Raw genomic sequence first — 21,788 nt, 5'->3', positions numbered from 1 at the left:
GCGGGACAAAAGGCGCTGCTTATCGGCCAGAAGATGGGCCCACCTGGCGAAACTTGGTGTCGGGGGAGTCCTGAAGAGTCCGCCGATCGCTGGTAAGAAGAATTACCACGAGAAGCTCGATAATCCGCCAAAAACATAGGAAAATAGAGGAGCCGACACGAAGCACGCCTGCACTGGTATGGTATGGTACTCCTTCCACTCTGCTTGAGAAAAAATTTTTTTTTATGAGGCACGCGGTAGAGGGGTGCTCCGGAATACCACCTCTGGTTTTTTTACTTGCACCCAATGCACCATGAACGGGCGTTTTTGCATTTCGCCCTCACCATGGAAAATAATTCGTTTTTATTTCTTTTAAAAATAATTTCATTAGAGAAACTCTATTTGATGCATACGCGTATTTAGCTAAGCACACAAATTTGCCCTAGTAGTCCCCCCCCCCCCCACTTTTTCTAAATTTGATCTTTGTGACGTTTCTAGTTATGCCAGAGCTGCGTGCCAAGTTTTGCGCCGCTCGTAAAGCGCAATCGAAACGCTCTGGAGCGCTTGAATACGTAATTTATTGCACGGGCCGTAATTAACGCAAACGCTTCAAATTGCCGCGCGACTGGCCGGTCGAGGCACTTTGCGTGTATTCGCGGGCTTCTTTCACGCTTGGAAAAACATACTTGAAGAAAAGAAATGAGGGCTACAAAGACGTGGACTAAGAGAAGAACATGTACGACGGACAGGCGCTGCGCTCATTTCTTTTCTTCAAGTATGTTAAACCAACTCGCCCACACCAAGCCTCTGCTGCCCCGGAAAAACACTTTTACGTACCACGTATTGAGAAGCATCTTGCTGTATCTGGAGTTTTTTCATGCCGCTCTACAATTTTCGCATTGACATTTTTCATCTTTATAATATTTGAAAAGTTGACTAATTAAGACTAATTATCTAATTAGGCGGAATGAAAAAAATTGCTTGCGCGTCTCCAAGCGACGGCAAACAACATTACCATTGTTTTGTCCAGCTACGTGGCATTTGTATATTTTTAAACTCTGGCTAAAGTTAGCTGGGCCCCCTGTATAATGATTATAAACGGTCGAAAACAAGGGTTTAGCAGTTTTCATTTAACCCGTATGAGCACACAGTCTTGAATATTTGCCTACATATTGCCCCTGCTGTTTTCCTCACAGCCTCAAAATACAAACTTCGTGAGTGACCTAGTTCTTTCAGAAAACCTTGAAAACATGCATATAACGTTTTTTAGCGCTTCGGATCCGTAGTCATTACCAGCTGCTATAGATAAATATTGCTAATGTGAAATTTTGTGGTTTTATATGCCAGAACTACGATATTGTTACGCAACCACGTATATGTCGTTTGTCTCTAACTTCGCCCTCGTCTGCTTAGCGCCGTAACTTTTGTACTTAAGGCACATAAACCAACTAGCTCAGCAATGTGGTACGTTGTACGTGTTACCACGTGTTACGTGGTAGTTTGTGCCGAGATGAGAAGGCGTTATGAGGAAAAGAGGAAGAGGGCAATGACGCTGGCATCGATCGCGAGGGCTTCTTGGTCCATCCCCGGTAGTGGGCAAGAGCCAGTACTTGTGATACAAGGCAAGACAAGAGGGTATACCGCCCTAACGCCTTGGTTGTGGCGCTACGCCTTCTGTCTGGAGGTATACGTGTATACCCGGTAAATATCCTTCCCCGTAATATGATAGTGCGGTACGCAGTAGTGGGGGACTCCAGATGAATGTTGACCATGTTGGATTCTCTACCGTGCTCGTAAATTTAAGTACACCCACGTTTTTGCAATTCGCCCTCATCAAAATACGCCGCAGCTGGGGTCGAACCCGTGACCTCGAGCTCCGCATCGCAATACCATAGCCAAAAAGCTATCGCGGCAGGTATCAAGAAACTCCACCCGCGCTGTATAGGAATCGAAAGATTTTAGCCTAACACATCAGTTTCGTTTAGCGCGCACAACATTTGTTGCTGTTTATAACGCGACATCGTGGTGCGTGCTTAAAGCACGCTTTTAGGAATAGTTCACCCTGCCTTGTATTGGTGTCACAGGCAGCTGCTGGCCTTGCAAGCCTACAGAAACAATGCTCTTAAGCTTGCGCAATGCTCCCCCGCGTCTTAAACGCTGAAATGATGGGCGATACGGGACCCGAGCCTACTCACCCTGAGCGCATGGTTTCTGCGTTATTGCGCCCTTATTCGCTTCTGGCAACCACGCACTCTCCTCTTCTCCGTGACGAATCATATGTGAATTCACATACTGGCAGTGCGTAGCGGACGTGATCAGAAAGCGGAACCCTGGACCAGCATTCCTGGCAGAATACATCTGAGAATGCTACCGCACCTAAAGACATGTCCTTTATTTCCAAATGGTCTTGACAAACTTTCAACTCACACGTCGTTCGACTTACTGTAGATGCCTGATGGAACGAAAGCGCGCCTACTGCTCCGTTATTCATTGCACGTGCACGGCTTCACCAAAGGTAGCATTTCTTGGCAGGATTCATCGGGTCTAGCATCGTGCACGAGAATGCGTGCGCGAACTCTTCCATGTTCATCAGCGGCACATTGCAGCGGTTATGGCCGTCGGAGTACTTTGTCCAGCCACCATGTGCTTCGGGGTGGTCAGTCGTCTTTTCGCAGAAGTTGTGGCAGTACGTAATGAAGAACGTCTGGTCCGGACTGAAGGTGCTCAAACCGCCAAGCACGTTGGCCACTTTGTCCGAAGGTAGAGCTGTCTTGAAAGCAGCGTACGCGTACCTCACTGCTGCATTGTCGATGATGTCCTCCTGGATCGTGTTGTTGGTGTAGTTGCCGACGTTTTCGTACAAGTTTACGTAGCAGGCCGCCTTGGCGTTGTACGCGTCAGCAAAGTCCTCGCTCCACCATGATTGCGCCTGGCCGTTGTTGATATCGCGCCCTTGGGCGTCGAGTCCGTGAAGAAGCTCGTGCGCTATGACTCTTCCGAGCACAGCGTAGATCGTGGACACTGGGAGGTCTGCAGAGTACAGTGGTCCCTTGGTGCTAGCGATGGGCAGGTGCAGCTCGTTGGTGTAGACGTCGTACTTTACGTGGTCGTCGTATAGCCTCCGCATGGATTCCTCGATTTCGTACTCCCTGGCCGGAAAGCCGGCTCGCGGGACGACTCGCACCCAGTTTTCCAGGAAGTCCGCTCCCAAGTCGGGGAACCCGGCCACACTGGTATTTTCCGCTCGCAATCCGATCTCTGGCAGAACGAGGCGACTGTTCTGAACTTTCTGCGTGGCTGTCAGCTTGGTGTTGTTGTCCAGCCACGGGTTCAAACCGAGGCCCTTCAAAATTTCCCTTTTCACGTTGTCCGCGATTTCGACCACTGACCGTACCTCGTCTTTGCTCGTCAGCGATTCTGTCGCAAATGCTATCATTTGCGGCAGCATCATCTTCGACGCATACTCCCTGCAGTAGTCTCGGGCATCGCTCACGGGATGGCTGCATGAGTCCACGTTCATCTCCATGCTTTCCTCAAGTGCTCTGAACTCGTTTGTGAAGCAGCTGCCAAAGCGGAAGATCCTCCACCCCAAATAGAGAGCGCCTTCTTTCTTGGAAAGCGAGTTGAAGAGCTTCCTGAAGTACTCAGGGCTGCTGATGACCATGGTGTGGTTGTCCAGAAACTTGGACAGCACGAAGTATTTGCTGAACGTTTCCATCCACATCTCGGGACTGATTGTAGGCGTCAGCAGAGACAAGTTCCGTAGATGCACTCGTTGTTTCTTTTCCATGACAGCCAGCTCAAAGAGCTCCTCTTCGAATTTGGCTATCGCATCTACTATGCTACCGTGCTTGAGGCCGCCACCCATGGTTCGGACGACCTTCTCCAAGTACTTCTTATAGTTTTCCTTCCTTGTGGGTGCAAACATAAACTTCGATATTTTCGGCGGCTTAAGTGTGAAATCCCAGGCGTTCTGCCTTTTTAAGGAGATTCCAAACCTGAAGAAGGACCCAATATTAAAGTCTAGCTCCATGCGAACTAAAAGGTCGAATGAGCTCACTTCGTTGATTTTTACTTTAGGCCAGCTGAAGTTGAACATGTGCATGTAGTGCTTGAGACTTCGAACATTCCTAGACCCAGGAGCCAGGCTGTGGTAGCAAGACAGATAGAAGGTCAAAAACTTTTGAGCGTCCGTCTGGGACCGGACTGGAATCTTTGGGTTGGATTCCACTTTACGAAACGACTCTTTTAGCGTTTCAGCGACCCAGGATGCTCCAAGACTTCCCTCTGCCAAAGCAATCTGCCTCTGTGCTACCATTTTGTTCTGTTTCCCAGAACAGACAAAGCGATAGAAGTTCTGGCAAGGAGATTCCTTGGGGCTTATGCTCTCGTTTAGCCTCGAACTGAGTTGGTTGCAGGCTTGAGATCTGAAACAAATGTATACGCGAAACTGTCGGTTAAAAAGGATTCGCAAACAATTTGTTGGGACGCCTGCATGATGCGTCATCAAAGACAGGTACCCCCAACATTCAACCGGATCAAAAGATTAATGCTGCGCACATGTAATGATGAAATATCCAATATCAGGTTCGCCACAACGTTCTGATCCATCGATATATTTATTTTTGTACAAATCACTCCGCCAATCTCTTTGTGGGAGTGCTCTTCTTTTTATTTCTTTTTACTCATTTTTTTTTGCAACAGTAAGTGTTAGGTCGAGGGCGGATAGAGAGGAAATCACGTGATCGTGGAGATCACGGGGAGGGGGTGGGGGTGCAATGGTCAAGCCAGGGAAGGAAAATAGCAAGCACGGAGCGCACGCACCTGCACATGCCGGCGACGTTGATCTGTCTGTTGGCGAATCCCATTTCGTCGTTCGCCTTCTTGGTCCCGATCGAGGCGACCGAGAGGAGCATCAGCACCACGACGCACGCACCAACGGCGCCCGCCGTCACGTACATCTTGTTCTTGGTGACATTGCGGCCTTTGTCCTCGTCGTTAATCACGTTCAGCTCGTCGGACATCATCTTGCAGGTTTGACCTGCACAAACACTTCCTGTAATAGTAATAACAATAATAATAATAATAATAATAATAATAATAATAATAATAATAATAATAATAATAATAATAATAATAATAATAATAATAATAATAATAATAATAATAGTAATAGTAATAATAATAATAATAATAATAATAATAATAATAATAAACGTGCGGCGTTTCTTAAGCAAGGACTGTCGCTAAAGTTTGGTGTTAACGGCGTTTAAATATCGTGCATGTAGCTAGACCATAAAAAACAACGTGTTACACGCAGAGCACACGAGATATCCAAGAACATTTAACAATACCCATTCTGTTTGTATTCTACATATATTATACAGGATTATGCAAATGACAGCAAATAGTGCGCACTACTCAAGGGAGTCACGCGGAGCACTTCAAGAGGGCATTAAAGAGGAATATTAAGTTAAACTGTGCAGTAGATTATGTTTCTGCAATAGCAATGTGGCAAGTAGCAAAATTTTGAAAGAAAGCTGCATGAACCGAAAGTGAACGAGTGGTGCCCTTTTGTGCCGTTTTATTTGTTCTCATTATCGAGCCGCGGGTTCCCATCGTGCGGTTGCTCACTCGAGAAAACTTTTCGAAATTGCACCGACGACTAGGACGATGACTAACGCTTTGTCTGGCACGGGTGATCACTATGCGAAGCGCCACATGACATACCCGGCAGTGGCACGTTGTGTGAGTTGTGAGCTGACAGGCTCTCGTGATCAAATGGGAATTAACGAAACTTCGCTGCACATGCGGATATCTCGATTGGGAAAAAAATATTCAAGTAACTGTAGATGAAACAATGGTTCCCACATCTTATCATCCTGTTATTTATTCGCTAAACTGGTCGGAAGCGTAGCCATTCACGCTCCCCTTAGCATATCAGTCCCTTAATTTCAACTTGTTCCTTTGAGCACGAGCGTCCAATCAGTCGGGGAGGCGCGATATACGTACTCGTAGTATACCTGAACCAATTGCCTATTTCGCACAGACCACGTTTACATTTACCCATAACTCGGTGTAACAACAACCTTAGTGGGGATCAGAGGTACACTCACGTATTTATTCCGGACCCCGAGAAAAAGCGGCTTGTCCGGAGCCCAGCCCCCTGTCGTGGGCGATCATGAGACTCTCCGGGTGGACCGAGGTCGGTCCATGACCAGAGGCTCGCGATGCGGGTTCCTTCCGTACAGTACGCAGGTCGCACAACCTAGTGGGGAGACGCGCGGGGGAACCACGAAAACCGCACAAGGCCGACGTGCGAGTCGCAAACGAAAAGGCTCTACCACTGCAGGCTCGCGGCTCGGGCCGCAAGGAGTCCTCGGCGTCGTCGTCTTCGTTCCCCTGCGGCCGCTAGAGTGCGCGCATGCGCTGGCTGGTCCTTCCTTTATGCTTGTTCGTTTCCTGCAACACGGAGTCAACCTAGAGCTGGAAAAGCCTTTCGGAACAACTTGAGCTGCTCAGTAACGGCGAATTTCAAAGTGCTTGGCGCATTTCCCTCAGGCGAGAAGAGCGAAGATTGAGACTCAGGTATGTGGGGCGTTTGGGCAGTACGGGTCGACAGATTTCTTTCAAACAGTTGTGTTGCCACACGAAAGGTGGTAGTGGCGGCCAAGGCTCTTTAGGCAGAGCTACACAGGGTGTCCCACGTAACTTGAGCCAAATATGAAAAATATGCGATTGCCGCGTATAGCTGGTCAGGACCAAGGTAAGGTTGTTTGCCATCGCTTGGAGATGCTCAGATTATGTTTAATTCCACCTAAATAGAGGATTAGGTCTAATTAATTAATAAACAGTCAATTAATAAGCGACAGATACTTATTTTTAAATAAATGATTACTTAATAAACTTCTAAAACTATATAATTAGATGATAAATGTTAATGATAACATTGTAGAGCATCATGAGAAACTCCCGATACAGCTTTCTGTTGCTGGATACGTGCTACATAAAAGCGTTTTTCCAAGCGTGAAAGAAGCCCGCGAATACACGCAAAATGCCTCGAGCGGCCAGTGGAGTGTCAAAATTTCTCAATAGTGATTCTTTTCAGACTGGAATAATCTTTTTCTTGAATCACCCGATTTTTGGCCAGTGTCCCCCATAGTGGGTGTGAGCCACTCTCGGAGGAAAGCAAAGCAAAGCAAAGCTACTAGGAGGCTGTTGCTTAAATTGACCGGGTGATACTTTTCATTAGCCTATGCGCTTCAGGAAAGCGGTTTGTGGAGGGTGCGCGCATCAATTTACGACGACGCGCTGTATGCGCGATATTTTAAATCTCGAAGGGCCGTTCAATTAGATAATTGTAAGGATCGTGAACAATTGTCGTAACTCTCGGAGTCAACCTAATTATCTGATACTCTTCCGCATGCTCGGCTTGATGGTGTTTGTAAACCAAAAGGGCATGGAATTTCGCTGAGTTAACAGTACGTTTAAAGTTTAATCTGAATCGCAAAAGAAGACATGGCACATTTTCTGATGCTATGCCGGTAATGTGACCTGTTAAAAACAGCTTGTGAACTAGGAGAATAACGTTATGACGCAACTTTTCTGCGGGCATCCAATGCGATTGGGGTGTAGTGGTAGGACACCTGTATAATAAAACCAAGGGGGTTTCGCTTCAAGCGCTACTAATACGCGACTTATATATATATATATATATATATATATATATATATATATATATGGCCGTTTTCGTGTATTCTGACGAAGGCCGTGCCACGGCCGAAACGTTAAAACATTAAAAATGCAATTTTCGTAAGTATGCTCCTTCGTTTATCCAACTATATATATATATATATATATATATATATATATATATATATATATATATATAACATCAAAAGCAAGATGCGTGGCGTGGCGTGGCTGAGTGAGGGAGTGAGAGAGTGAATAAACTTTATTGCAGGTCCGGCGAGGACGCGAACTCGTCGCGCACCCGGCTGGTCCCACGTTGGGACCGGCAGGTCTAGCCTACCGGCCCGGTCGCGGGCATACGCCATACATTTATTCTAAAGCACGCACACTTCGTCGTCGTCCGCTTCTACAACCGTCGCGTCCTTCAATCGGTTTCCCCCTTCCCTCGAGAAAGTCTCAGTACAGAAGGTGCAAAATAACGCGTCACTTTACTGACATGAACAACGTCGCTGTCTCTGCTTAAAGGCACCACTGAGCGGTTAATCTCATAGTTCACTGGGGATACCCTACGCAGAATCTTGTAAATACTTTCAATAACGGAACTCGCCGTTGTTGGGATACCATGGTGCATAGGCGCCGACTACGGGGGGGCTCCGGGGCCTGAGCCCCCTCCGGAATTGCCAGAGTTTTGTCTCGCCTCCACCTTTTCATTTAACATTTTATTGTGGCTAATAGCTTAATGTATCATTGTTGCCGCGGATGTGCACGGATATTAATTCATAATTTGCTTGACTTCTGCAAACTGCAACAATAGGAGAAATAGTGCATTAGAACTACCAGCGGTAGCTGCCTCATCCGTATTTTCTCACTTCAACATTGTTTTAAATTTCCACTGTAAACACCATGCACATACACAATATATTTAAGTATATACACGGGACAAAGCTTATCATATTTTTCAGTAGGAGGCAGCCAATTAACAATTATTTCTAAAGATATGAATAGCTCATGCCTAGAGAATGAATATGTTACTGTACATTCACCTCGCTTCAAAATGCTTTGCGTGCTTTTTTTACCCTGAAAAAAAAAAAACCTGTAGACTTCGTGACCCATTCGGCAGAGTCTTTTACAAACGGCGTATGTAATGCACGTGAATGATATGTGTCTCAGTATCGCTTCTTTCTCCAGTAAGCAAAGCTAACGACTCATTAAAAAAAAACACTTCTAATAATTTACAATCCTTATTAGGGATGGAAACATCGTCACTTGCATGCAGAGGTCATAAATATATACAGGGTGCCCCAATTAACTATCATGCGCGAAGATTAAAAAAAAAAGAGCAATGCGTTACTCGAAGAAAACCTAGTGCATATTGTTTCCAGTACAGTGGAGTAGCTGCCAGTAAATTTTCGTTACTGATGTTTAATTAGGTAATTGTAAGTAATTATCTAACTCGAGACGTACTATCATAATTCTCAAAGTGTCAATGGAGCATTTGTAGGTTACAGCCAAGGGACATCTAACTGCGGTATCTTCAGCGACGTACCAGTTGCGCACTATTTTTTTGCGACTGATAAATAAACTCTGCGAAATATGACGAATACCACGTGAGTGAGTAAGTGAGTGAGTGAGTGAGGGAGTGAGTGAGTGAGTGAGTGAGTGAGTGAGTGAGTGAGTGAGTGAGTGAGTGAGTGAGTTAAGAAACTCTATTGCAGGTCCGGCGAGGACGCGAACTCGTCGCGCACCCGGCTAGTCCCACGTCGGGACCGGCAGGTCTAGCCCACCGGCCCGGTCGCGGGCACGCCGGACAGCCAGGATTTGCTTTTCTAGAGCGGGGCTACGCAGAAGCGAGTCCCACTCCTCCTTGATGAACTTGGGGTATGTCGACCCGCACTCCCAGAGCATGTGCGCTAGAATGGAGGTCTGCCCGCAGGAGGGGCAGGCGTCGTCGCGATACACGTCCGGGTAAGCCTCGTGGAGAACGGACAGACACGGATACGTGCTGGTCTGCAGAAGCCTAAGCGAAACGGCTTGCGCCCTATTCAACTTGGGTTGAGGGGGTGGGGAGACCCTTCTAGACATCTAGAAGAATTTAATAATCTTGTGAGTAGAGGGAGCGTCCCTGTGGCCGTAGGGAGGAGGGGAGTCGGTGCTTCTTGCAGAGGAAGCGCGGTCGGTGAGGTCACGCGCAGCCTCGTGAGCAGACTCATTGAGGTTCGGGGGAGCACCCTCGACCGACCCTACGTGAGCGGGAAACCAGTGGATTGAATGATGCCTGAGAGCAATCGACTCGAGCTGCTAAGAAGACGAGCAGCTTGCTTGGCGATGCAACCTTTCTGAAAAGCCCTAACTGCCGTTTTGGAATCGCTATATATCTCGGACCCACGACCGTCTAGCAGGGCGAGGACGATGGCGGCTTGCTCGACGACTCCGGGGTCTGAAGTGCGAATGGAGGCGCTATTAGAATTCTTGCCGCTGGAGTCGACCACAACGATGGCAAAGGTCTTCCCATCGTTGTACTCCGCGGCGTCGACGAAGCTTGCTCTAATGTCTCGTTGCTTGATCTGTTTGAGGATGGCTGCTGCTCTGGCCTTGCGTCTGCCCTCGTAATGGACGGGATGGACGTTTAGGGGCACAGGGGCCACTTCGAACTTGTCTCGAATGGACCTAGGGATCAGGGTACTGGCCATCGGGAATCCCCCAGGGTGGTAACCCAACTCTTCGAGGATGTGTTTACCTGCCGTTGTGGTGCTCAGGCGAGTGAGTTGCGCACGTTCTTGGGCTTCGGCAATCTCCTCGGCGGTGTTATGCACCCCCAGCTTGAGGAGATCCTCGATATGGGTCCTGATGGGTAGCCCGAGAGCCCTCTTGACCACGTTGCGGATGAGAGCGTTGAGCTTGTCTCGCTCCGCTCTGAGCCAGTTGTGCATAGAAATTGTGTACGTAAAGTGACATAGTACGAAGGCATTGATAAGCCTGAGGAGATTGTTTTCCTTCATTCCTCGGTGCCGGTTTGCTATTCTGCAAACGAGGCGGAAAGCGTTGTCCGTCTTTGCGATGATCTTGCGGAGAGCCGTTCCGTTCCCTCCGTTGAATTCGACAAACATGCCCAGGACCCGAATAACGTCGACCGTGGGTATCACCCCCCCGTCACAAGTGCGAAGACTGATGCTGCTTTCGGAGACTGGCTTCCAATCTTGGGTCTGCCTCCCTTCTCTTTCCTGTAAAGCAGAAGCTCCGACTTGGCGGGGGAGCATCGAAGTCCGGTGCGGCGGAGATGCTCCTCTATCACGTCGATCGCCTCCTGCATAGATTCTTCGACTCTGCCCTGGCAGCCGCCGGAGCACCATAAGGTGATGTCGTCGGCGTAAATGGTGTGCTTGACGCCCTCTACGCGTGCCAACCTCTCGGAAAGACCAATCGCACAGATGTTAAACAGTGTGGGTGAGGTGACGGCGCCCTGAGGAGTGCCCCGCCCTCCGAGGGGCACATCGTCGGAGCGGAAGTCCCCAATGCGAAGCTTGGCCTTCCTGTCCGTTAGAAAAGAGCCGACGTAGCTATGGAATCTGGAACCGAGACACAGGTCTGAAATGGTGTTTACGATGAAGCTGTGGAGCACGTTGTCGAAAGCTTTTTCGAGGTCCAGACCGAGCAAAGCCTTGACGTCTCTGGAACGGCCATCCACAATCTGATGCTTTATTAGCTTCATTGTATCTTGCGTCGAGAGTCCGGCGCGGAAGCCGATCATGTTGTACGTGTAAACCTCGTTGTCTTCGAGGTACCCGTTGACCCTGTTGAGGACGACGCGCTCCATGAACTTGCCGACGCAGGAGGTTAGAGAAATCGGCCTGAGGTTCTGGATGTTCGGGGCCTTGCCGGGCTTGGGAATGAGCACCGTGCAGGCCATCTTCCATTCTGCAGGAACAACGCCGCTATTCCAGAACTCCTTGATTTTGTCGGTCAGAAAGACGATCGACGTGTCCTCGAGGTTTCTCAACATTCTGTTGGTGACTCCGTCCAGACCCGGCGCAGACTTGCGGTTGAGCGCGAAGATGGCCTGTCTGACCTCGGCAACGGAGAAGTCTTCGTCGAGCTCGGGGCGTGGAGGGCCTCGGTAGTCCGGCAGTTGGGTCGCCGGATCTCCGTCGCGACGGACGGGCAAATACTTCTGTACGAGTTTTGAGACGAGGTCATCGACCGTGTGAGACCTGGTGGCTTCGTGAAGGGCCCGGGCCAACGTATGCCACTGATTTGACTTCGAGCCACTTTCGTCGAGAAGGCGCTTCAGCATACCCCAGGATTTGCCGTTGCGCATCTGTCCGTCGATGGATTCGCAGAGCTCGTCCCACTGCTGCTGGCATAGCACCTTGCAGTGGTTATCGATGACCTTGTCGAGCTCCGAGATCTTTTTTCGGAGTCTGCGATTGAGCCTTTGACCCTTCCATCGCCGGAGCAGGGCATTTTTGGCCTCGATCAGGTGGGCAAGTCTGCTGTCCATCCGCTTGACGTCGAGATCGGTTTCCACTTTCTTGGTAGCCGTGGAAGCGTCGTTCCGGACGCCTTCGCACCATTCTTCGAGAGTGGCGGGTGCCCTGGCTCTGCCGGGTTGTTCGCGAATCTTGCGAAAGTGGTCCCAATCGATGAACGTGAATTCCTTGATCCTACTCTCAGACACCTTGAAGTTGGTCTCGAGAATGTAGTGGCCGCTGCCGAACTCCATGGTGGTGTTCTCCCAGCCCACGTCCTCAACGTTCCTGACGAACGCGAGGTCGGGTGTCGAGTCCCGGGTGACGGAGTTGCCGATGCGCGTAGGAAAATCCTTGTCAGTGACCAGAGTGAGGCCTATCTCGTTGGCGTCTTGCCACAGGTTGCGCCCCTTGGTAGTGTCGTAGACGTAACCCCAGATGCCGTACGGTGCGTTGAAGTCACCGACGACGACCAAGGGTCGAGGGCCGGCCAAGTCGGTCGCTTTCTTGAGGTTGGTCTTGAACATCTGGCGCGAGTCCCTGGGGTTGCTGTAGATATTGAGGACGAACACGCTGTTTCTGCGCTGATTCCGCTGCGGTACGTCGAGCAGGATCTTAACCATGACATATTCAATTCTACCACTCGCCAGCTTGAGGTCGTGGGTGAGATGAGTCAGCCTTTTATCAATCAAGGTGCAAATCCCTCGCCCCCCGGGCCGGCCCGACACGGCCCTGTAGCCCTGGAGCGAGGCGGTGGAGACTAATGTTTCCTGCAGAGCAATGAGTTGAGGTTTGACAGCGAAAGACCTGAAAAACTGCTGCAGAGGGGCTTTTTTGTTAGAAAAAAGTCCCATTGTCCCTGCAATGCCCTGCAGTTCCATTGTCAAATGCGAAAACTCTGCACTCCTACCCGCATCATAAAGCAGCGCCCTCGAACGCGCTCCTTCTGAGTTAGGCAGAACGAAATGAAGGAAATAAAGAAAAAAAATCACCGCCCAAGCGCGTACAGATGGTGTTACGGTTGGCGTGTACCACTCCGGGCAAAAAGGATGCTCGAAAGACCCTGCTCAACCGAAACGGAAGATGGATTCCGAATTTACTATCGTTGTCTCGTGGGGATGCCGGTCTGGCAGGCGCCCTGCAGTGGTGACAGGCCGCTTTGTGTGTGCTACCAAGGGGAGAACGCTTTCCGCGAACCAACGCCGCCTACGATCCCCGACGCACGTGTAGCTCAGCTGCCAGAGAAGCACGTGCGAACGTCACCTGGGACAGGGATCAGCAGCCCATCCACAACCAGACTCAGTGCCTGTCACGTGACGTTGACGTGAGCAAGATCTAGCCTACGATTTTACAGGGCCTATTTAGGCAGCCCCGCAATGCACTTTTTGACTTCATTGATTCTCTTCTCATCTTTCATCAACCAATGAATAAAACGTGCAAGTGTCGCACTAGAATTCGTCTCGTCCTTGCCTGGTTGCCATGGTCTACCGGACGCCTGCAGCCCGCCGACAATGCCACGCCACCCAATAGTAACGCCGGTCGAGCTGCGAGAAACAGGCTTCGCAACAACTGTCGGCAGCGGTGGGGTACGCTACCCTGGAGAACGGAATAACTGGTTGGCAGCGATTGGGATACGCAACCTTGGAGACCCCAACTTTGGACGACATATAAGAGAGCGTCTCCTTTTCGTCCTGGTGACAACGTTCGGAAGGAAGGTGTCAGGAGTCATGACTGCATATGGCGAGTGCACGGCTTTTCTTCACTAAGATATCATTTGGCTTTGCGTATTTTTTGGGGGGAAGCGGGAGTACAGAGCAATGCTTTTTCTTTAACCGTTGACGGAAGTTTTGTGTACGTCGAGGTTGTTACAGAGTGAAGAGTTAGTAGCACTAAGGGCAGCCATGAACTTGAAGGCACTAAAGAAGCCGAAATTGTTGAGCTTGGCCGGAGAGTTGGGCCTTCAAATTGCCAAATCAAAGAGAAAGCCGGAGATCATTAAGGTGATCGAAGCGAGCGGGGCAGACGACGATGAACTGAAGGAAGGCCTAAAGAGCAATTCGGATAAGAAAGAGCGTAAGCGCCTAGAAGAAAAAAGAGCGCGAGCGGGCAGCACGTGAGGCCAATGAAGAGCGCGATCTCGAAATTATGTGCATAAATATTGAGTTTCTGAAGGCTCAAAATACTAAAAGACCTAGCACAGAGGCACGTGAAAGCGAGTGCAGAATGACAGACTTGATGGCACTCTACGCAGTAGGAGGGGACATAGGTCTTTTTCTGGTACAGTTTAAGCGCACGTGTGAGAAGGCAAAATTCGAGAGAAACACGTGGCCGCAACTCTTGCTCACGTTACTGCCACTTGAGGTAGATGATATTATCGCCCGCATGGGGAAAGGAGAAGCAGAAGACTTCGATGAAGTCAAAGCGAGTTTGCTTAAAAAGTATAGATTATCAACAGAAGCCTTCAGGCGAAAATTCAGGGAAGTCGAGAAGACCAAAAGTGAGTCATACTCCTATTTCGCATAGACCTTGGAAGAACACCTGAAAGAATGGCTCAGAGAGGAGGGTGCATTTGGCGACGCCGAAAAGACAATGCAGTGCGTTGCTTTAGAGCAGTTCTACCGCCGGCTGCCAGAAAGCATCAAGTATTGGGTTCAGGATAGGCCAGGCGTGGACACTATCACGAGAGCGGCCAATCTCGCTGAGGAGTACGTAACTCGCCGTGCGGTTGAAGGCAACGAAGCTCCTAAGAAGGAGATGAATAAATATAGACCCGGCAAACCAGAGCGATGGTCAAAGTAGAGTCTGCATAAATCCAAGGAAAGGTAAGATTCGGTGAAAATTAGTGACGAGAACAGCAAGGGAAGGGAAGAGCCTCCGGAACAGAGGGCAGAAAGGCAAAAGAAGAAAGCTTTCGAGGCAAAGAAACCAATAGTTGGCCAACACTGCCAGCAAACTGGGCATATATCCGTGGGATGCAAAAATCCCAAACTAGTGTTGATGTCACTAGTTGATGTCACTAACTAGTAAAGAGGGAAATCTGAAATTGCTAGAACCGTACATTCAAGACCTCGTGGCAAACGGCAAACCGCGTAGGGTGCTTCGCGACACAGCAGCCACAATGTACGTGGTCCATCCGTCGTACGTAGAGGAAGGCCAGTTCACGGGAGAATGTGCTTGGATAAGGCAAGCAGTAGAGACCTCCAGTGTTTGTCTCCCTTTGGCCAATATTCGTATCAAAGGCCCTTTTGGAGTACTGGACACTGAAGCCGCCGTCTCGGCACATCTCCCGCCTCAGTATCCATATTTGTTTTCTAACAAATCTGAGGATTTGCTGCGATGCAGGGGAACCGGGTTTAGTAGGGGAGTAGGGCAAGCGCGAACTCGTTCCAAGGCAAGGGAGCTCGCGGCCAAGGCAGTGTACGAATGTCCAGTGGTCGAGGAAACAGGTTTGACAGAGGATTCGTCAACCAGCACCAAACAGGACAGCCCCATAGGGGACATTGCGGAAGGTACACTAGCTAATGAAGAGGTCAGGAAAGTACTGGAGCCTGAAATATCTCGAGAAGCAGAATTCAGAAAAAAGTTATTGAATGTAAGCCCTGCCACATTGATTGCTGAACAGGAAGAAGATCCCACCCTGCGTAACCTAAGGCCAGACGCGAAAGAAGGTGTGGCCAAACAGAACGTAAAGTTGCTCAAGAGGACAGACGTCCTCTATAGAAAGTACACCAGTCGAAAGGGAGTGCAATTCGACCAACTCGTGGTGCCGCGTCCCTATCGTGAGCAGCTCCTGCACCTGGTCCACGGGGGCTTTTAGACAGGACATCTTGGCATTCGTAAAACGAAGGACCACTTACTGCAAGAATTTTACTGGTCCGGCTGCTTTCGAGAAGTAGAAGCATTCGTAAGAAGCTGCGACACATGTCAACGCATAGGCAAGCCCGGAGATAAGGCTAAAACGCCAATGAAACTTGTTCCCATTATCACGGAGCCGTTTCGCAGGCTCATAATAGACACAGTGGGACCTGCAATGCAGTCTGGATACCGGCATATTCTCACTGTACTATGCCCCGCAACGAAATTCTCAGTGGCAGAGCCGCTCAAAGAACTAGGCTCGGTGGAGACCGTCAACGCTCTTTTGCCTATCTTCGCGCGAGTAGGGTTTCCCGCAGAAATCCAGTCAGATCAAGGATCCGTCTTTACGAGCGCACTGACCTCGTCGTTTCTGGAAACGTGCGGTATTAAAATCATTCACAGCTGAGGGTACCACCCGCAGTCAAACGCGATAGAGAAAGTCCACTCAGTCATGACACGGCTTTTGCAAGCCCTTTGTTATGAGCACAAAACCGTTTGGGAAGTTTGCTTGCCTGCAGCAATGTTCGCGCTTCGAACTGCACCGCACGAGTCAACAGGTTTTTACCTTCAGACCCCGTTTACGGTCACTGTCTTCGGTCCCCTCTTCGCATTGTTCGAGAAGCCTGCGAAGGCCGGGCGGACGATCCTTTGGTTGTGGCATACGTGCTAGAGCTGTTACACCGACTGCACACTTCTCAAGAATTAGCAGAGCAGGAAATGCGTAAGGCACAAGGCAGCGCTAAGCATTCCTATGACAGGACGGCTCGAACGCGACGCTTTGAAGTTGAGGAAAAGGTAATGATCCTGAAACCCTAATTGAAAAACAAACTACAGGTTCAATGGGAACGCCCGGTTGACGTAATTCGGGAATCATCTGAAACAAACTACGTAATCACGGTACAGGAAAACGAAGGACACCACAAGTGTACCACAGCAATCTACTTAAACCCTACCGGCAGAAGGAGGCCATTGTGAACATGTCTCTTAGCCAACCTGAGGGGATGCCTGTCGACTTTCCGGAGTTAACATCAGTAACGGGGGCAAAAGACATTCACGAGACCATTGACAAGGTAGTAGAGCAGGCGGAGTTGAATCCCAATCAAAGGGCCGAACTGATGGAGCTCGTGTTTGAATTTAAAGACATATATTCAGACACACCTGGCAGCACCACTGCGATCGTTCACGATTTAAGGTTAACCTCATCGGACCCAGTTCGTTCGAAAGCTTATCGCGTTTCACCTCGTCAACGTCAAGTCATGGCCGCTGAAATAAAGAAGATGTTAGAGCTAGGTGCAATCGAACCCGGAGAGAGTGATTATACCACGCCTCTTAGCTTGGTTGAAGTCCCAGGAAAGGAGCCGCGACCGTGTATCGACTACAGCAGGCTTAACTTAATCACGAAGGACCAGACCTACCCAATACCGCATATCGAGGAAAGGCTTCAGAAAGTTAGCAGTGCTAATTTCATCTCCACGCTCGATTTAGTCAGAGGGTACTGGCAGGTTCCGTTGACCGATAGGGCAAGCAGGCTTGCGGCGTTTATTTCCCCGATGGGAGCCTTTCGGCCGAAAGTCCTGAGCTTTGGATTGAAGAATGCTCCCTATTGTTTCTCTAGCCTTATGGACCAGGTGCTACGAGGAATGGAGGACTTTGCACTTCCGTATCTCGATGGCATAGCAATCTTTTCTTCATTATGGGCGGACCATATGTAACACTTGCGAACCGTGTTGTGTCATCTACGAGAAGCCAACTTGACTGTCAAGTCTCCCAAATGCCAATTAGGGCGCACGGAGGTAGCTTATCTAGGTCATGCAATAGGGCAAGGCCATCGTCGGCCTTCCGAGGTTAAACTGACCGCAATAGACAACTTCCCGCAACCACGCACCAAGCGGGACATCAGGTCATTCCTTTGCTTTGTAGGTTATTACCAAAGATATATCCCGCGTTATTCTGAGATTGCAAGTTCTTTAACAGGTGCTCTCAGAAAAACAGAACCACAAACGGTAGAGTGGGATAACGCAAAAGAAAAGGCTTTTAGTATGCTGAAGAAAGCACTAACGAGCTAACCAGTGGTGAACGCGCCCGACTACTCTAAGCCATTCATTCTTCAGTGTGATGCCAGCGACCGGGGTATGGGGATGGTGCTTTGTCAAAAGAGAGATGACGGAAACGAACACCCTATCCTGTACGCCAGTAGAAAGCTTTCAGTTCGTGACGAAGCATACAGTGCATCAGAAAAGGAATGCGCCTGCGTTGTATGGGCGGTGCAGAAGCTAGCATGCTATATCGCTGGTTCATGGTTCACCATAGAGACTGACCACTCTCCCTTCACATGGCTGCAGTCCACGTCTTCAAAAAACGGTCGTCTTTTGCGCGGGAGCTTGGCTCTTCAACAGTACATCTTCGATATTCGCTACAAGAAGGCTAAGCTTAACGGCAATGCCGACGGTTTGAGTCGTTGTCCCTAGAGTAACGAAAGCCTCATGCTCACTCGGGTTTCCGTGTCATTTTTTTACGTTTGTATTTTTTTTCATACGTTTTCGTATTATCGCGAAGTTGTAGTTCATTGTTAGCTGATTTTAGTAACCACGTCTTAACGCTTTAAAGCAATGGCTGTTCTTTGTGTTCGGGGGGAGGGAGGGAGAATGCGCGAAAGGAATGGGAAAGCAGTAGCGGGTTTTCTTTTTTTGTAAAGCCTGGTGTATCTTGGGGAAGGGTAGCCTTGTGCTCGCTGCTTTGTGGTTGTGTGTCCGGCACTGTTCTAGGGTGATTGCTTGCCCAAACAGGAGACGAAAAGTTGCAAGACCGGTTTGCAACCCAGTTCACCGGACCGGACCAGGGAGAAAAGGCACAAGAGTGGCACAAGGACTGACCAACGACGCCCAGGAATCTACCAGCTATGAACCAAGGGTTCATCGCCCCTGAGGGAAACTCTGCTGCTGAAACGCCGATCCCTCACCCAGTGGCTGTTGGCCCCTACGCGTAGGGATCTTCCTCCCCCGCCGGAGATGCTGTTACTTTTGGCGTGCACCACATCGGGCAAAAAGAATGCTCGAAAGACCCTGCTATACCGAAAAGGAAGATGGATTCATAATTTGCTATGGTTGTCACGTGGGGATGCCGGTCCGGCAGGCGCCCCGCAGTGATGACAGGCCCCTTTGTGTGTACGGCCAAGGGTAGAACGCTTTCCGCGAACCAACGCCGCCTACGATCTCCGACGCACGTGTAGGCGCCAGAGAAGCACGTGTGAACGTCACCTAGAAGAAGGCCTCAGCCGCCTACGATCCAAGACGCACGTATGGCTGCAAGCGGAGGGAAGCACGTGCGAACGTCACCTGGAAGAAGGGCAACGCCGCCTACGATCCCTGGCGCACGTGTAGCCGCCGGCAGGGAGAAGCACGTGCGAACGTCACCTGGGACAGGGATCAGCAGCCCATCCACAACCCGACTCAGTGCCTGTCACGTGACGTTGACGTGAGCAAGATCCCGCCTACGATTGAGGGCCTATTTAGGCGGCCCCGCAATGTACTTTTTGACTTCATTGATTCTTTTCTTCTCATCTTTCACCAACCATCGAATAAACCGTGCAAGTTTCGCACCAGAATTTGTCTCGTCCTTGCCTGGTCCCGATGGTCTACCGGACGCCTGCAGCCCGCCGACAACACTACGCTACCCAATACTAACGCCGTCCGAGCTGCGAGAAACAGGCGTCGCAACAACTGTCGGCAGCGGTGGGGTACGCTGCCCTGGACAACGCAAGAATGGTTAACGAGCGAAGCTGAAGCGTGCGGCCCCGATGTTTACTGCTGGGTTAATCCCGACAGTTCATTAAACGACGGCTGGGTAGGCGGCCGGATCCTCAGCACGCAATTGCTGCTTGCGCTCGCCTGCACGAGCCTGTTCGAGCACGAGCCCACTGCAAACGAGCTGCAGCATCCGGACGGCGTTGACGAGCTTGTTCTTGGTTCTGCTCGCGGCGTTGCTGATCGAAAGCTGCCTGCTCCTCAGGAGTACGTATGACGCGTCGCCTACCCGTGTCGGAGCCGGAGAGAAACTGCTGTGCGCGTGCTCGGCTGCGATGGAGAGCAACGACGTCACTACTGGCGCAGCCGATTGCGTGACTCTTTTTCGCTTTTTTTTTGTGCATTCGCATGGGATTGCGCCGGAGGAGTTTTCGGCGTACAGGCGACAGACGGACGGACGGACGAATCGGCTAGCCATATACAGCTTAGCTGTAAAACATCGTGATTGAGCTAGTTAGTGCCTTACCTGCCGCGCCTCGACTGAAGTAACACGTCGCGTTTGATATTAGTTGGAAACAAGCTGTGATAGCTGTTGTCTTAGCGTAGGTAAAGTGCACAGATGGTTCATTCTTTTGCCACAAAACCTATCGCCACAAAAGTGAATTGACAACGTCAGTGCAAATGTGTAAAGGTGCGTTTTGTTTCGTCCCAGTCGCCATGCCTTTCTCTAAATTTACGCCGTTGCTATGATCAGTCCCATCTTCTTCGATCACCCACAGACTGGACAGCATTAGGTGGACGAAATCCTTGAAGGAGGGGTGGATGAGTTTCTCAGGGAAACCTCAACGCAACAAATTGGAAGACACGGGCCTGTAAATTGGCCGGCCAGGTCACCTGACCTCTCTCCACTCGATTTCTTTCTTTGAGGTTATGTGAAAGATCGTGCTTACATGATCGAGACAGACGTCAGATTAGTTCAAGGCAAGGGTAATGGATGTCTGCCGTCGAATTCCAGCATTGGTCATCAAGAACGCCACTGAAGATGTGATAAAGCGGACTCAGTACTGCGTATAGCTGCAGAAGGAGACCTATTGGAACACGTCCTCTAGGCAGCAGCTGGTGTTCAACGGCACTTATGAATTCTAGGATAATAAGGGCACACTGGAATTTGATGTATTATTGTTTGTTCCTTTTTTGGGCAGACGTCCCGATTGCCAATTCGGCTCATTTAGAAGTGCTACATTTACTTTCTTGAACGCATCGGTTTTGCCTTTTCTCCACACGCTCGTTGCTTCCAAGTGTGTTTATTTCGCTTTTATTTTTTCCCCGACCCTGTTTTTGCCGCACGTATACATTCTAATGAAAAATAATACTGTCACTTTAATTTGGCTTTGGTCCGAAGGAAATTTCTGGCGCGAAATATAGCGTCGCGCGCTTTCTGTCGATGCAGTGCGAGCAAAGCCGGTATTTTGAAACATTCTATGTCTATTACATTGCTTTTCCCGTTTCGAGCTTGGTCACAGTGGCGATTCAGCCGCGCTATCGATGTGCTTTTGTTATCGATGAGATCAGTCGGCCTTGAGAGATGGATAATAAGTGTGACGTAAAGAGGAAGGAATAGCTGCAAAGCCGCGAAGCCTGCTGTCGGTGCTCCTTCCGTTTACCATTATCAAGGGGATGCGCTCTCTCTTCGGGTTTGCGACAGGCAGTGCAGTTGCCTTCAATAAGCACATTTGAGGGCGCTGCTTCATGATGCGGCTGGGAGCGCAGTCACGCGGTATTTTTCTTATTCCGTGAGGTTTGTTTGCCAGTCGGAAAAAATTGCACGCGATTGGTAAGTCGCTGAAAACACAGCACTTAGATTTCATTAAGCAGTTAGACGTTGCACGCACGCACGCACGCGTGGGGAACGATCCCACGTCTCCACATTACGCGTGCGATGCTTTAACTAAGGTTACTCCCATGCAAGGTTAATTGTAGTAGTAAAACGTAAATACCCCATAAATGTGCATGAGAAAACGGCGCCGCGGTAAGTTAGAGCATCGCACGCGTG

General features: G+C 49.7%; 1 protein-coding gene across 2 annotated transcripts; it reads right to left on the bottom strand.

Moving 5' to 3' along the window:
- Positions 1-2,356: 2,356 nt before the first annotated feature.
- Positions 2,357-6,349, bottom strand: LOC126536067 (neprilysin-1-like). Of its 2 annotated transcripts, none has more exons than XM_055073299.2 (3): positions 6,096-6,349; positions 4,804-5,035; positions 2,357-4,406 (listed from the first exon to the last, which is right to left on the bottom strand). In XM_055073299.2, the coding sequence occupies exons 2-3, from the start codon at positions 5,004-5,006 to the stop codon at positions 2,486-2,488; spliced, it is 2,124 nt and encodes a 707-aa protein (XP_054929274.2). In that variant the 5' UTR covers positions 5,007-5,035; positions 6,096-6,349; the 3' UTR covers positions 2,357-2,485. The 2 variants fall into 2 exon arrangements, with proteins under 2 accessions (XP_054929274.2, XP_072143607.1); XM_072287506.1 differs by having other exon boundaries at positions 4,804-5,020.
- Positions 6,350-21,788: the final 15,439 nt, after the last annotated feature.

Source organism: Dermacentor andersoni, chromosome 4 (genome assembly GCF_023375885.2).
Source record: "Dermacentor andersoni chromosome 4, qqDerAnde1_hic_scaffold, whole genome shotgun sequence".
NCBI lineage: Eukaryota > Metazoa > Arthropoda > Arachnida > Ixodida > Ixodidae > Dermacentor > Dermacentor andersoni.
Note: the sequence above shows the minus strand (reverse complement) of the source record. Positions and strands in the feature narration are given on the sequence as shown.

Bases quoted from the DNA above. Each gene is read 5' to 3' on its own strand.
- LOC126536067 (XM_055073299.2), bottom strand. From the start codon at position 5,006: ATGATGTCCGACGAGCTGAACGTGATTAACGACGAGGACAAAGGCCGC. The intron at 4,407-4,803 runs GTGCGTGCGCTC...CATTTGTTTCAG, and splicing joins AACGTCGCCGGCATGTGCAG to ATCTCAAGCCTGCAACCAAC.